Genomic DNA, 15,156 nt, shown 5'->3' on the forward strand with positions numbered 1-15,156 from the left:
TGGCATGAGGCGCACCAGCAACACCTTGTTCTAACAATATGTTCATAACCGGTACCAAGTAAGCCGCCTGCATAAAAAAACGTAAAATTTTAGATGACTTAATCAACGAATATCACGAAGGGTTTATTGAGTATCTTAGATGCAATTGGACCTTTTAGTAGTCGCAATCACAGGCGTGCCCACTCAAAATTACTTTTACTTCAACTTACCCAGTTCATACCGACCCATTCGAATAAAGTCAGTACGAGGGCATCAAGGTTTCAGAATTACACAGCGTTAATGAATTGGATTACCGTTTTGCCGGAGCCCGTGACAGCACAAGCAATTAAATCTCTTTTGGCAAGAATAACTGCAACTGAAGCTTTCTTAACAGGTGTTGGTTTTATGTAGCCAGAATTCTTAATGTTTTGACGTAGTAGTTGGCGCAGGCCGGCTTCTTCGAATAATGTTATGTATTGAGGTACATCTTTTCCTGTAACCTGAAGCAAACCCAATAGATATTTTTAAATCATTAAATACAGTTTCGAGAAATGGCTTACCTGGAGGACGACTTTATCAAAATTGTTAAAGCGTACCCAAAGACGATGCCCTTAAACAGTTCCTTTTCATAGCATATCACAGCTTCCAGTCTGTATTGATCATGAGGCTTTCCATCTTCCGTGAAGCTGCAACATCAGGATCCCATGTATCCTACACAACATACTTTTTCGTCAAATTGAACTAACAGAGCTCAATAAGATCCCTGAACAGTATAAAAAAAAGGTAAATTTAAGTGATCATGACCTGTCATTCGTAGATTAGTACTACCAGCCAATTACGCAGACAGCGACAGAGTTGCTGTTTTGTAAATAAAAATATCAATTTGATTTAATGATCTGCTTTGTTTGCATCAGTTGTTCACCGATAATTGGAAGATAGCTCATTGAATGTTTCATCCACTTCTGTTTTTTCTGCTGTTGTTTGTAGATTAACAAGATTTTTTTTCTCTCAGTTCTCTGTCGGCTAATAGACAAACATTCCTTTCATACCTAAAGAGTCCATGTATGATGTTCATCTCAGAAATGGCAGCAAAGTAAAATATCTTTAGGGCCATTCAAGTACCCAGCTTCACCAACACTCTGAACGTAAAGGACAAGTTGTTCTTTAGCAAGAGAAGCAGAATTATTTGAGGCTTCTAGGTGTGACAGAACTATAAAGGATTGCTGTTATACAGGATTCATTCACACAAGATGGTACTTCTCATTAGACAATTTGCATACTCTATTACTTTACCTCATACCTTAATGGTAATGCACTTTCAGTGTTTTTCAACTGTAGGCTCACTCTTCCATCCTGTAACACTTCGAGACTTGACTTGATCCCCCACTAAAATTCTGTGAATGCAAAATAATAGCATTAAAAATACTTTTTCGATAGGCAAAAAACCGGAAAGTACCTAATTCATGTTGTATGTTGAACTCATGCTATTTCTGGGTTTCCATACCACACTCATTTTCAGCCCATATACGGTCCCACAATTGTTCACTTCCTTTGCTGCATGGACTTACCACTAACAATTCTTTTAGTGCAGCACTAACAGAATTTAACTTTAACACACTGTCAGGTGGTAGACTGAATAACTAAACAATAAATAATTGTTTGTTAAAATTCTATACTTACTTTGAATTCTTATTTGAAAAGTTTAGGTACCTGACTGTGTTCACCTAATGCCAATTCATCCTCATGTTCAGTTAGGGATGAGTTTGGAAAAACCTCCTTCACTGTTTGGAAACTGTTCCGTTCCAATTTGTTCTTTTCCCCTAGCTGAGCTTGTAGACTCAAAATTTGAGCTACAAAACGTAAATGAATAAAAGCAAATAGATAGAATCATTACGTATTAGGCCTTACCATCCTTAGCATTGCTGTTATCTAATATTTTGTGTTGTTCCAATAATTGGGCCTGCAGCTTCATAATTTGATCTAATAAACAATAATTAATAATTGAAAACCAAAATAATAATGTTTATACTTACCATTTTTTTTGTTTAATTATCTTATCCATTTTTCAATTGCTCCTCCAGCCACGCGTTGTTCTCCAGCCACGCTACTCAATTAACTGCTAATGGGATACAATTAACTCAAATTGCTTACATGCCTGTAATAACGAAACCGACTGATAGATGGCTACGGGTAGAAAAAAGAGAAAAAAGTGCGATTTTTTTTTTTTCCGCCATTTTTTTTTTTTATGTAAAACGGATTGCCATATCACTATGGCAATCCGTATGGCAATCCGTTTTACATAAAAAAAAAAAAAAACCAAAAAAAAAAAAAAAAAAAATCACACTTTTTTCTATTTTTTCTACCCGTAGCCATCTACCAGTCGGTTTCGTTATTACAGGCATGTAAGCAATTTGAGTTAATTGTATCCCATTAGCAGTTAATTGAGTAGCGTGGCTGGAGAAAAACGCGTGGCTGGAGAAAAACTCGTGGCTGGAGGAACAATTGAAAAATGGATAAGATAATACAACAAAAGGATGGTAAGTATAAAGATTATTATATTGGTTTTCAATTATTAATTATTGTTTATTAGATCAAATTATGAAGCTGCAGGCCCAATTATTGGAACAACACAAAATATTAGATAACAGCAATGCTAAGGATGGTAAGGCCTAATACGTAATGATTCTATTTATTTGCTTTTATTCATTTACATTTTGTAGCTCAAATTTTGAGTCTACAAGCTCAGCTAGGGGAAAAGAACAAATTGGAACGGAACAGTTTCCAAACAGTGAAGGAGGTTTTTCCAAACTCATCCCTAACTGAACATGAGGATGAATTGGCATTAGGTGAACACAGTCAGGTACCTAAACTTTTCAAATAAGAATTCAAAGTAAGTATAGAATTTTAACAAACAATTATTTATTGTTTAGTTATTCAGTCTACCACCTGACAGTGTGTTAAAGTTAAATTCTGTTAGTGCTGCACTAAAAGAATTGTTAGTAATAAGTCCATGCAGCGAAGGAAGTGAACAATTGTGGGACCGTATATGGGCTGAAAATGAGTGTGGTACGGAAACCCAGAAATAGCATGAGTTCAACATACAACATGAATTAGGTACTTTCCGGTTTTTTGCCTATCGAAAAAGTATTTTTAATGCTATTATTTTGCATTCACAGAATTTTAGTGGGGGATCAAGTCAAGTCTCGAAGTGTTACAGGATGGAAGAGTGAGCCTACAGTTGAAAAACACTGAAAGTGCATTACCATTAAGGTATGAGGTAAAGTAATAGAGTATGCAAATTGTCTAATGAGAAGTACCATCTTGTGTGAATGAATCCTGTGTAACAACAATCCTTTATAGTTCTGTCATAGCTAGAAGCCTCAAATAATTCTGCTTCTCTTGCTAAAGAACAACTTGTCCTTTACGTTCAGAGTGTTGGTGAAGCTGGATACTTAAATGGCCCTAAAGATGTTTCGTTTCGTTGGCGTTGCAGCGATGAACATCATACATGGACTTTTTAGGTATGAAAGGAATTTTCTTGAAAATTTTTTGAATTTATGACAAAGCATTTCTTCTGCTTTTTGCCAACCATGTCTAATCTAAAAAAAAAATTTATCCAATAGGAAAGGATTTTCAGCATACTGGGAACACAACTATCAACAATGCAACATTCTAGGGGTGCTATTTTATCATTCAAGAGCCTTATACAATGATTTTCATCTGCAATTTGTATGGCCTTTCCCAAGCTTCTGCCAGAAGTTGAATCTATAAGTCATGTAAGTCACATGAGCAACAATTGAGATGCTTAATGGTGTTGTTTTTCTTTTCTCAGCATAGGTTAATAGTAACATTGGATCTGAAAAGATTCTTGGTTGGGGCAAGACACTGAATAAATTGTATTGATTCGATGGATGACATGACATTTCTATACTTAATTCGGATTCCCCAGACGGTATTTGATATTTAAAAAATTGAAGTGCATATCTGGGCTCCCTTCCTTTCCGTAGCCCCGTTTCCCCTTGACTCGTAATAAGCCCGTAGGGGGTCATGCCCCTACTGTACGGTATATATAAAAACAACATATACCGAGGTTTGGAGGGCTCTGGCCGGAAAGGGGACGTGGATGTCCGCTTAGTCCGATGATGTGTTCACGGAGGGCTCTGTGGCTACCCACAAATCCGAACTAAAGGTTAATCGCTCCTGTAAAAATGTTCCAAATCTTCAGCTCTTCTTCCGGCTTCTCTTAGCCAATCACCGGGTAATCTCCCCGGTGGGTCAACAAGGCAGTGTCTCCCCCTGCCTGGGTTGACGGCAACTTTTGAAAGGGTTATTGTGCCCTTTTAAAGTTGCAAAAATAATTGTATGTGCAGAGAATTGTCAATAAAATTTTTTTTATAAAATATTTTTTGCAAAATTTGTTTCTTTCATTGTCTGTGTTAGCTGTGTTCACACATTACATTTATCAAGTTTTTTTTTGCTTTGCTTTAATTGTTTTTGTCACCTTTGACGGTAAGCATTGTTTCCATTGGTTTATCGTTTATTCTGTAAGTATTCAATTATTATTTATTACACTCTTGAATTCTTCAACTTAGATTCAAGGAACAACCTGTAATATCTGGATATTTTTTGAAGTAGTTTTGTATTTTTTTTTACTCGTATGGGAACCGATCCCCATACATTCAGCGTGCAACGCCGATGCTCTAACATTGAGCCACGAGATATATCTAAATATTTTATTATCGCATATCATATGTTACCGTCTAGGATGTTTATGCAGTCTTTCACAAGTATATGTTTATCTTTCTATTGCTTCCATAAGGTTCATAGCTCTGTGGTAGGACTTTTAACTGCGATAACTGATACCCTGGGTTCAAACCTCAGTAGATGTGTAAAAATGAAGTAGAATAAATGTAATAGAAAGTATATTAGAATTGCATTTCAGTTTTATTCTAAGTGAATGCAAGTCCATCCAGAGTGACATATGATAAAAATAAAATGATATTATATACTCATGGCTCATTGGTAGAGCATCGGCGCGATATGTTCCCATACGAGTAAAAAAAAATACAAAACTACTTAAAAAAATATCCAGATATTACAGGTTGTTCGAATCTAAGTTGAAGAATAATTGTAATAAATAATAATGAATACTAACAGATAAACGATAAACCAATGGAAACAATGCTTACCGTCAAAGGTGACAAAAACAATTAAAGCAAAGCAAAAAAAAACTTGATAAATGTAATGTGTGAACACAGCTAACACAGACAATGAAAGAAACAAATTTTGCAAAAAATATTTTATAAAAAAAATTTTATTGACAATTCTCTGCACATACAATTATTTTTGCAACTTTAAAAGGGCACAATAACCCTTTCAAAAGTTGCCGTCAACCCAGGCAGGGGGAGACACTGCCTTGTTGACCCACCGGGGAGATTACCCGGTGATTGGCTAAGAGAAGCCGGAAGAAGAGCTGAAGATTTGGAACATTTTTACAGGAGCGATTAACCTTTAGTTCGGATTTGTGGGTAGCCACAGAGCCCTCCGTGAACACATCATCGGACTAAGCGGACATCCACGTCCCCTTTCCGGCCAGAGCCCTCCAAACCTCGGTATATGTTGTTTTTATATATACCGTACAGTAGGGGCATGACCCCCTACGGGCTTATTACGAGTCAAGGGGAAACGGGGCTACGGAAAGGAAGGGAGCCCAGATATGCACTTCAATTTTTTAAATATCAAATACCGTCTGGGGAATCCGAATTAAGTATAGAAATGTCATGTCATCCATCGAATCAATACAATTTATTCAGTGTCTTGCCCCAACCAAGAATCTTTTCAGATCCAATGTTACTATTAACCTATGCTGAGAAAAGAAAAACAACACCATTAAGCATCTCAATTGTTGCTCATGTGACTTACATGACTTATAGATTCAACTTCTGGCAGAAGCTTGGGAAAGGCCATACAAATTGCAGATGAAAATCATTGTATAAGGCTCTTGAATGATAAAATAGCACCCCTAGAATGTTGCATTGTTGATAGTTGTGTTCCCAGTATGCTGAAAATCCTTTCCTATTGGATAAATTTTTTTTTTAGATTAGACATGGTTGGCAAAAAGCAGAAGAAATGCTTTGTCATAAATTCAAAAAATTTTCAAGAAAATTCCTTTCATACCTAAAAAGTCCATGTATGATGTTCATCGCTGCAACGCCAACGAAACGAAACATCTTTAGGGCCATTTAAGTATCCAGCTTCACCAACACTCTGAACGTAAAGGACAAGTTGTTCTTTAGCAAGAGAAGCAGAATTATTTGAGGCTTCTAGCTATGACAGAACTATAAAGGATTGTTGTTACACAGGATTCATTCACACAAGATGGTACTTCTCATTAGACAATTTGCATACTCTATTACTTTACCTCATACCTTAATGGTAATGCACTTTCAGTGTTTTTCAACTGTAGGCTCACTCTTCCATCCTGTAACACTTCGAGACTTGACTTGATCCCCCACTAAAATTCTGTGAATGCAAAATAATAGCATTAAAAATACTTTTTCGATAGGCAAAAAACCGGAAAGTACCTAATTCATGTTGTATGTTGAACTCATGCTATTTCTGGGTTTCCGTACCACACTCATTTTCAGCCCATATACGGTCCCACAATTGTTCACTTCCTTCGCTGCATGGACTTATTACTAACAATTCTTTTAGTGCAGCACTAACAGAATTTAACTTTAACACACTGTCAGGTGGTAGACTCAATAACTAAACAATAAATAATTGTTTGTTAAAATTCTATACTTACTTTGAATTCTTATTTGAAAAGTTTAGGTACCTGACTGTGTTCACCTAATGCCAATTCATCCTCATGTTCAGTTAGGGATGAGTTTGGAAAAACCTCCTTCACTGTTTGGAAACTGTTCCGTTCCAATTTGTTCTTTTCCCCTAGCTGAGCTTGTAGACTCAAAATTTGAGCTACAAAACGTAAATGAATAAAAGCAAATAAATAGAATCATTACGTATTAGGCCTTACCATCCTTAGCATTGCTGTTATCTAATATTTTGTGTTGTTCCAATAATTGGGCCTGCAGCTTCATAATTTGATCTAATAAACAATAATTAATAATTGAAAACCAATATAATAATCTTTATACTTACCATCCTTTTGTTGTATTATCTTATCCATTTTTCAATTGTTCCTCCAGCCACGAGTTTTTCTCCAGCCACGCGTTTTTCTCCAGCCACGCTACTCAATTAACTGCTAATGGGATACAATTAACTCAAATTGCTTACATGCCTGTAATAACGAAACCGACTGGTAGATGGCTACGGGTAGAAAAAAGAGAAAAAAGTGTGATTTTTTTTTTTTTATGTAAAACGGATTGCCATAGATTTTTTTTTTTTGGCGAATTTTTTTTTGTGTGTGTGTGACACGGATTGCCATAAAAGTCGGGCTTATTTTTTCGGCCTTATTTTCGGTTATGGCTAAATTTAAAAGTTAGCTTAAAGTACAGCATTTCGATCGGGAATTGAATGAAAAGCATAAAAATTAAGTTTATTTTTCCAACAGACTTATATTTTTTTAAATAAACGTAAAAACTGCTATCGCCATCTAACGGTTACGTTTCTAGTTAATTCTCTACATACACTGACCGAAAAATTTTTTAAGCCCGACTAAATAAGCCCGACTTTCTGTTTTTACGGTTAATTCAAAAACTAGAAGCCTGATATAAAAATATACCCCATTTTCGTGATCACCGATCAATTTCGAGTCGGAATAATGTATTTTTAATGAAATCTAGGGTTTGAAGAAAATTGAAAAAGTGAGAAGGCTATAGCCTTCTTACTTATTCTGCCATATTTGAAACCAAATTAAAAATTTAGCCAAAGCTGAAGTGGAGCCTCCCCACTTACTGGTATTTCTCTCAAAAAGTGGAATACTTTGCCGTATAGAAACTATATACTAGTATAGAAACTAGTGGATATGACAATCCGTTTTACCCCCCAAAAAAATAAAAAAATTTCGGCCTTTTTTTTCTTTTTTACAACTATCGCCATCTATCAGTCAGATTCTAATTAAGTCTCTAAATACAACTTTACATATTCTAGCCATGTAAATACAGAATTTTTAAAATAATAACTTTATCTGATTAACATATAACTGTACAGTAATTATTTTGTTATATTCTACTTGCTTAACTTAATTATTATTACTATTAACTATTAACTTTCTTTTTTGTACTGCATTTTGCAGCAATGATAATAATAGCAATAATTGCTTGTTTTAGGTATATATAATATGTTTGAGTAATATAAAGTCGTTATTGTTTGTTCCGGTGTGAAAATAATACACAATAACGACTTTATATTACTCAAACATATTATTTCTACCTAAAACAAGCAATCATTCTAATGTTATTAGAATTACATTTATTATATTTGCTGCAGTACAAAATGGAAAGTTAATAGTTAAAAGTAATAATAATTAAGTTAATTAAGTAGAATATAACAAAATAATTATTGTATAGTTATACGTTAATCAAATAAAGTTATTAATTAAAAAATTATATATTTACAGGGCTAGAATATGTAAAGTTGTGTTGAGACTTAATTCGAATTTGACCGCTAGATGGCAGTAGCGGTAAAAAGTAAAAAAAAAAGCCGAGATTTTTTTTTTTTTTTTGGGGTAAAACGGATTGCCATAAGTGGATGTTCTGTTGCAAATGTTTCACATCTTAACAGCTTTTTTCTCTGGATTTGGTCAACCTGATCGGAATTCTTCTATTCGTTTGAAGTTATCTATTTGAAGCATTCGTCTGACACGCAGTCTCTTTAGTACAAGGTCCTTAAATTAGTGGAATTCAATGTAATAATAATGTGGAATTTAAATTCAATTTACCTTTTGCAAATCCAGCTGATGAGTAGTTGACGGTGGTACGTTATAACTTAACGTGAATCAATTTCGACGTTGCAATTTGTTTATTTATTAGTTCTCGGATAACACTTTGCGAAGAATAGGTTGTTTTAGTAATACTCCCTATTTTTCCATCTATCTGGGAGGCAATGTGTTTACTGAAACATAAACAACTTTCTGCAACAAAGTTCTTGAAGCTCTTCTTTTCTCTATAGTTTCAGGAATATTGAATGTACCATCAAGTATCTCTATGTTGGCCCACTTTTAAGGTCATTTTCAACATAAGAATACCCAGACTTTTGACTAAACTTAGCCAATGCTCTAACATTCAGCCATAAATGCCCAACAACATTTTCCATGCTATTGTGCACACTCTTCTGATCCCAGAGTTATTTGGATTACCTGTAAATAGAAATAACTGCTCTTCGAAATTGAAATGTGAAAAATAGATCACTGTTTTAAGTAGCTATGATAACTCGAGGAAACTTTGACGACATACGTGGGTGTCATCAATATGAGTTTTCGCCAAGGTTTAGCGATGGAGACAGGGTTGAGCTTAACACTGGACTTCTGTCTTCTCTCTATGATCCAAATGCGGAACCGATCAAAGGCTGACTTGGCTTTCCAGAATTTGTATGCTACTACGATCCCGATAGGTAGGGGCGCTACTGGACAAGTCTGGTAAGATGTCACCAAAGCCAACGAACTGGTTTTGTTGGATTCTTCGGCGTCGATGGTCTAATTTCACCCGAAGAAGCAATGAAATCTGTACGGGATCATGGAAGTCTCACTGACTACTATTTGAAGCAGGTCCAGTGATTTCCATACCAGACTGTCGGGCAGAATCGCAGAGGGTTTCAACATTTAAAAAATACAACTGCATCAATCACTGATCTCTTCTTCATCACTAAAGTAGGAACTCGGTTTAAATTTCTTTCTTCGGATATTTGTCGATGTTGAAGCTAATTGCTCTTGCGTCGTTCTCTGTTGTTGTTCAAAACGAATTGCAGCACCTAGTGAATCGTCCTGGTCTCCCTCATCATGTTGAAATTTCCCCCTTCCTTTCATGGCGGGTTCGCGACTTCCCAGTGCGTTACTAGGACATTTATAACTCAGGTGGCCTTCTTGACCACATTCAAAACAGCGGGATTTGTCTTCGTAGGTTCTTTTTTGAGTCGCAAATTCCTCTGTCCTGCCGTTATCTTTGGCAATAGATGATTTCAAAATACGACCCAACATCTACATAAAATTTTTTATTTTACCTTAAAGAATTGCTGAGCCGGATATTAATAATTTAATCAATTTAAATACCTCTTTCTGGTTGGTCTGCTGGATGCAATTGGACGCCTCTTTTTGCGATTTGTAAACGATGAACGCTACTCCTTTACTCTTTCTCGTCTGACGGTCTTTGACAATAGTTACCCTTTCGGTTAAAGATAATATGATTAAGCATCGGCGTTCAGTAATAAGGACTGTATGCTCCAATATACTTATTCACGGTGCCATACTGTCCAAAAAGCTTATGAAGGTCATTGTTTGTTAGCGAAAATGGGAAATTTGAGACGTAAACCGTGCAATCTCGGGTTTGGCTCGGCTCCATGTATCTATTTACAAGTTAAAACAAGTTAAAACATATAATCACAATGATAATAATAATTAAATTAAGAAAAAAAGAAAAAAAGAAAATAATAAATATAAAATAAATATGTTCAAGATTTAATGCACAATCATTTCACCTAACTCTCTAACTTCTATTCAACAAAATAAAAATGAAAAAAAAAATAACTAAAAAATTTGAAACCAATGAACTAGACATTACTAGAGCAGCATTAAATTTTTACGCGCCTCAGCAGCATCCTGTCACAAAAAACTCCAACCAAATTTTAGATAATAGAACAATGAAAAAGCAATCCCTTTCAACCATTTGTGATTGATTAAATCAACGTACGCTGAGCCGGATATCCGGACACGTTTGGAAGCGAATTAAAAAAAAACCCTATGAAGAATTATGCGCAAGATTCATATTTGAAGATAAAAAAAGGTGATCTAAATTATCCATCAATGAATACAGTTTCGTCGGGTTTGACCATGTTACTGAACTTATCCATCATCGCAGGCATTTTCTTTATTAGAAAAAAAGGGCTGTTTTCAACGGTTGCCTCGCACAGCCATAATTTAACGAAGTATTGGGGAACAAACGAATGGACTTGTGCGCAGCTAAACTCTGAGCTTTACTACTTTCACCTCATGAAAACGTGGTGAAGGTATGGAAGAAAAATTAATAATTAAATAAAATATGGGGATAGTAATAGAAAGTATAGTGGAGGGTGCAAAGGATTAAAAGACACTATGGTTGGCAAACAAATAGGTAAAGCGGGAAGACTGATAAAAAGGGAAACAAGAGAAAGAGGGGACACGAATGAAAATTTGTGGCTGATCGGAGAAGCGGAACGACGTTGTTGCTTTCAAAGTTTTCAATTGGAACGTTTCTAACATGGGGAAAGTTGCGTGATTTTCTAATAGAAGGAAAAAGATGATGATGGACGCATAAGAAAAGGGAAATAGGCATCAACATGACTTTTACGACAGTAACTCATGACTATACATTATATAGCACAAGGAAAGGGAAGGATCAACGAGGGCCCATGATGCCTTCGTCTTGGTTCACTTTCAGTATTCAGCCAAGTTGGACAACATATGCAGTTTGGAAAGACTGAGTACCAGTCAGTGCGTGAACACATCAAGTTGCACGATAGTCCTATATACCACGTTTGCCATCAGCAGAAGCAGCAGGAAAGCTTATTGCGCGCATACGCATGGCGTGAGGAGAAGGAAACAGAACTGATGAGAAACATGGGTACGGTCTGATGTTTGCAGAGCGGGTCACGTAACGACCGCTACCGTTCTCGATCGTACTGGTAGCTGGCTATATTCTGTGTGGTGGAAACGTATCCAACAATGGCTTAACAAAAGGTGGGAAAAAAGGGGAACGGAGTCATATAGCCAGGTTTGCCCAGTCAGTCTGGTGTTGGAATTCCCCTGGAACAGTTGCCTATTGCTCGATATCTTTCCAATCGCACTAAATAACATTACAATTGTCAACATAAACCCCAAATGGATTATCCCTCTGACTAATGGTCCTGAATCGATTCAAATCATTATTTACATATTGAACGTGACGGAAAAAATTCTTCTAAAGCGTTAAATTAAGAGCCGAAATGGCCAAACTTCAAATGGCGATTCCTTTTCTATTGGTGGTGTTGGGTAAGTCAAACTATTTCAAAATTTTGGGATTTCGTTTCTAAGTTAACTGCACGAAAATAAGTTTTGAAGAAAAATTTAAAGGTCTTCAATCAACTGTAATGTTGCAATGAAGTACGATGGCAGATGCAAAGCGAATCGATTTAATGCAACATGGCGTGACCGTAAAAATTGTGAAGTAAATTTGGAGGATCAGGTTGGCAGGGGTAGGTGGCGTGTACAAAGAGTGGGTAACATAGAAAAAGGTGCACGCACCGAGGTTCAAGTGGAATAACAAGGTCAAATTCGCCAACTTAACGGGAAAAGGCGGAGCCGCTGAATAGCCGACGAGAAACAATTCAAACGAGGCACAGAGAGAGTTGAGCGGAAACGATAGCGTTCAAGGACTGAAATTGTTTTTTGATGAAATCAGTGCATGTTCCATGACGGCTGATTTCAGGGCAAAATCGGTGCAACGGGTTCTACGGCGAAAATCGATGAAAGAGCTAGAGTTTCTACGCATCAACTGTCTTACAGGCGATGCGGTTTCTGTTAAATCAAAACGTTTGGTTGCCAAGTAATTTTCGTTTGCTACAAAAGTAAAGAACCGCCGTCTTTTATGATTCGTGCGTAATTACACCCCTCTGTTTATGACAACTGGTCTTTCCCCTTTCAACATTCTGCCGAAGCAACTCGCAACTAACGGAGCAAATTTGATCTGTAAATGGAACACACGGTGGGGCTAGGCTTTGTCAAAAGAGGGGATTGCTTCATCATAGCATTTCTAGTGAAAGTATTCGGCGCATCCGTTTCCATGGCCAACTCAATCAAATATTCGACGCAAAAAAAAAATATATAATAATAAATGAATAAAAAGCCCAACTATCAAAAGAAGTAGGACCGGTACGCGGGATGCAATGGTACACGAATCGGTTGGTTGGTGTTTTGGAGAATAACTGGGTATACGTACGTATGCTTACAACCCGAGAGTCAACGAATGGGAGAATAGCGTGAGCTCATGACAACTTCCGGCGCCTCCTCGTTACGTCCCCCTCCCCGTGCTACGATTGACAAAAAGTCGGTACACTTTAAAGAAAGAAATGAGAAAAATAAGACGAAATGGCGTTTTTACCGTGAAGTCGGTGGACTTGGGCAGACGCACGCACAACTTGTATTTCCCAATGTTTCGATCAAATTACTCCTTTGTCACGCTCATAACTCGTTCTACTCTCTGTCCCCAAATCTATTGCTTTTTTCTGATTTGTTTTTGTTGTTTTCGGTCGCATACTAATGACAGTACATAGCTCGGTGGCGACTGTCGCGTTCCAATCCATCGTGAGTCACGGCTGCCAGCGAGACCAACTGCATAGATGTGTCAAAACAGCAGAGCCTTTGTTACGCAATCCAGACTACGTCGTACCCTCCACCATATCCGATGTGTCTACTCATTGCAGGTTGTTACATTTGGAAGGCGCGAATTGTCTCCCACGATTATTGTGCAAAAACAATGCGAATCTAATGAAATTTTTACGTTTTTTGCTTTTTACAACGAAAGAATTGGAAACGAATTTATCGATTGCATTAGAGGCTACGCACTGATATGTCTGACGAGCGATCGGCGTCAGCAGCAACTGCAAATCGCCCTAGATGAAGCCGTAAAAAATGACGAGATGTGCTCGAATCCCAATTATCAAGCAGGTGAGTTTTCTTTAATTCGGCTATTCCAAGGTAGAAAAAAAAGTTTGTCTTTCTCGTTCCCACTATTAAAACAGATTATTTGAAGCACGCTCCGTGCATCAAAACTATGGCGACGGACGAAGGAAAGTGCCGGAAGCAGCTTAATTACCTGATTGATCAAGTCTCTGCGCTTTCCATCTCCAACATTCAAATTTGCTGGTAAGTTTGGACAAAATCCCAAGCACTTTACGAAAACTAAATCTCTCGCTGTCTATTTCAAACAGTGCCCATCACGCATTCCGCGAATGCATGCTATCAGCAACCGAGAGAAACTGTCGAGCATCGTTAGACGGTAGAGCAGTCCAGTTTACCAAAGACATGTTTTCAAAATCCTTGGCCTTCCTTCTTAAGCAATGCGAGGACTATGTGTTAGTATATTACCCTTTCCATTGACTATTAAAATGGTTAGAATAAAAATTTGTGATCACCGTTTCAGACCAAACTCTGCACAATGTCCAGCTGCAGGACCGACTGCTAAAGAAATCTGGGAAACATCAATTCCTTCACAAGATAGTACAAGACCTGCTTTCAACGATTTCACTACACGAAGAAGCAACAACTTTGTTTGGCAACAGACAACCTTCAAACCTTGGTATCCTGGCATCAGAGGAAACTCGCTTGATACACCCAGGCAACAAGGACTTTTCTCTAATGCCAGCAAACTAACTGGGAATATCTTGCTCTTCCTATCTGTTCTTTTCATTTCTGTAGTATACTAGTTGGTCTTCTAAATATTTTTGCAAAATTTTACTGTCATTGTTTTGGCTAAGCAAAACCCATACCATCGCTTTCGAACAGAGTAGGAATCGTGATTCTCATTTCCTTTGGCCAGGTTTTTCTTCATTATCAATTTAAAGTTACTTTTCTTGATTCCAGGTTGACACAATACACGTCTCAATGTATACATTAACATATTTGAGCTTGAGCCTTAAATACAGTTAGAATAATAGACCAGCGACTTATTTTCTACCACTAATGCATATTTGATTAAAAAATGATCTAACTAACCTGGTGGGATCCTTGTTTTTGTGTTGAATGATTAAGATATCTTATGTGAACTGATTTTTGAACGTAGCAAGTTACCGAGGACTTGAAGACCGCGTACTGAATGAGCGTCGTCTGCTGTAAAACAAACTAGATGGCGTTTCCTAAATATTATGGCGCCAAATACAGACGGAAAGTGCCATCGCCTAAGAATAACAAATTGATCACGTATGTACAAAGGTAATTCATTGATTATTATTTTTACAATAAAAACTATTTTTCTACCACTTGCAATATGG

At 36.9% G+C, this 15,156-nt stretch overlaps 3 protein-coding genes and 1 long non-coding RNA gene across 6 annotated transcripts; 2 read left to right on the plus strand and 2 right to left on the minus strand.

The window, feature by feature from the left end:
• Positions 1–2,409: 2,409 nt before the first annotated feature.
• LOC130695230 (uncharacterized) lies at positions 2,410–3,966 on the plus strand. Of its 2 annotated transcripts, XR_009002313.1 has the most exons (7): positions 2,410–2,516; positions 2,570–2,641; positions 2,700–2,839; positions 2,910–3,093; positions 3,156–3,249; positions 3,411–3,500; positions 3,603–3,966. XR_009002313.1 is itself a non-coding variant. In XM_057518347.1 (6 exons), the coding sequence occupies exons 1-4, from the start codon at positions 2,489–2,491 to the stop codon at positions 3,063–3,065; spliced, it is 396 nt and encodes a 131-aa protein (XP_057374330.1). In that variant the 5' UTR covers positions 2,410–2,488; the 3' UTR covers positions 3,066–3,093; positions 3,156–3,500; positions 3,603–3,966. The 2 variants fall into 2 exon arrangements, 1 of the variants encoding a protein (XP_057374330.1); XM_057518347.1 differs by having other exon boundaries at positions 3,156–3,500.
• A 1,724-nt stretch (positions 3,967–5,690) lies between these two features.
• On the minus strand, positions 5,691–6,734 carry LOC130695231 (uncharacterized). Its single transcript, XR_009421459.1, has 3 exons — positions 6,564–6,734; positions 6,157–6,501; positions 5,691–6,054 (listed from the first exon to the last, which is right to left on the minus strand). It is a non-coding gene; the product is annotated as an uncharacterized LOC130695231 (long non-coding RNA).
• Positions 6,735–9,019: 2,285 nt separating this feature from the next.
• On the minus strand, positions 9,020–14,991 carry LOC130694620 (zinc finger CCHC-type and RNA-binding motif-containing protein 1-like). Of its 2 annotated transcripts, none has more exons than XM_059496072.1 (4): positions 14,878–14,922; positions 10,387–10,500; positions 10,208–10,319; positions 9,020–10,135 (listed from the first exon to the last, which is right to left on the minus strand). In XM_059496072.1, the coding sequence occupies exons 2-4, from the start codon at positions 10,494–10,496 to the stop codon at positions 9,779–9,781; spliced, it is 579 nt and encodes a 192-aa protein (XP_059352055.1). In that variant the 5' UTR covers positions 10,497–10,500; positions 14,878–14,922; the 3' UTR covers positions 9,020–9,778. The 2 variants fall into 2 exon arrangements, with proteins under 2 accessions (XP_059352055.1, XP_057373671.1); XM_057517688.2 differs by having other exon boundaries at positions 9,023–10,135; positions 14,882–14,991.
• On the plus strand, positions 11,903–14,783 carry LOC130694617 (uncharacterized). The gene is made up of 6 exons (XM_057517684.2): positions 11,903–12,160; positions 13,434–13,590; positions 13,692–13,834; positions 13,909–14,032; positions 14,098–14,241; positions 14,310–14,783. The coding sequence occupies exons 1-6, from the start codon at positions 12,115–12,117 to the stop codon at positions 14,590–14,592; spliced, it is 897 nt and encodes a 298-aa protein (XP_057373667.1). The 5' UTR covers positions 11,903–12,114; the 3' UTR covers positions 14,593–14,783.
• Positions 14,992–15,156: the final 165 nt, after the last annotated feature.

This window comes from Daphnia carinata, chromosome 7 (assembly GCF_022539665.2).
Source record: "Daphnia carinata strain CSIRO-1 chromosome 7, CSIRO_AGI_Dcar_HiC_V3, whole genome shotgun sequence".
Taxonomy (NCBI): Eukaryota; Metazoa; Arthropoda; class Branchiopoda; order Diplostraca; family Daphniidae; genus Daphnia; species Daphnia carinata.

Excerpts from the sequence above, each read along its gene's own strand:
- LOC130695230 (XM_057518347.1), top strand. The coding sequence starts at position 2,489 with ATGGATAAGATAATACAACAAAAGGATG. Across the intron at positions 2,517-2,569 it reads GATAATACAACAAAAGGATG|ATCAAATTATGAAGCTGCAG; the intron begins GTAAGTATAAAG and ends ATTGTTTATTAG. Across the intron at positions 2,642-2,699 it reads TAACAGCAATGCTAAGGATG|CTCAAATTTTGAGTCTACAA; the intron begins GTAAGGCCTAAT and ends TACATTTTGTAG.
- LOC130694617 (XM_057517684.2), top strand. The coding sequence starts at position 12,115 with ATGGCCAAACTTCAAATGGCGATTCCTTTTCTATTGGTGGTGTTGG. Across the intron at positions 12,161-13,433 it reads TTTTCTATTGGTGGTGTTGG|TACATAGCTCGGTGGCGACT; the intron begins GTAAGTCAAACT and ends TACTAATGACAG. Across the intron at positions 14,242-14,309 it reads AAGCAATGCGAGGACTATGT|ACCAAACTCTGCACAATGTC; the intron begins GTTAGTATATTA and ends TCACCGTTTCAG.
- LOC130694620 (XM_059496072.1), bottom strand. The coding sequence starts at position 10,496 with ATGGAGCCGAGCCAAACCCGAGATTGCACGGTTTACGTCTCAAATTTC. Across the intron at positions 10,320-10,386 it reads CAGTATGGCACCGTGAATAA|GGTAACTATTGTCAAAGACC; the intron begins GTATATTGGAGC and ends TTTAACCGAAAG. Across the intron at positions 10,136-10,207 it reads AGCAGACCAACCAGAAAGAG|ATGTTGGGTCGTATTTTGAA; the intron begins GTATTTAAATTG and ends AATTTTATGTAG.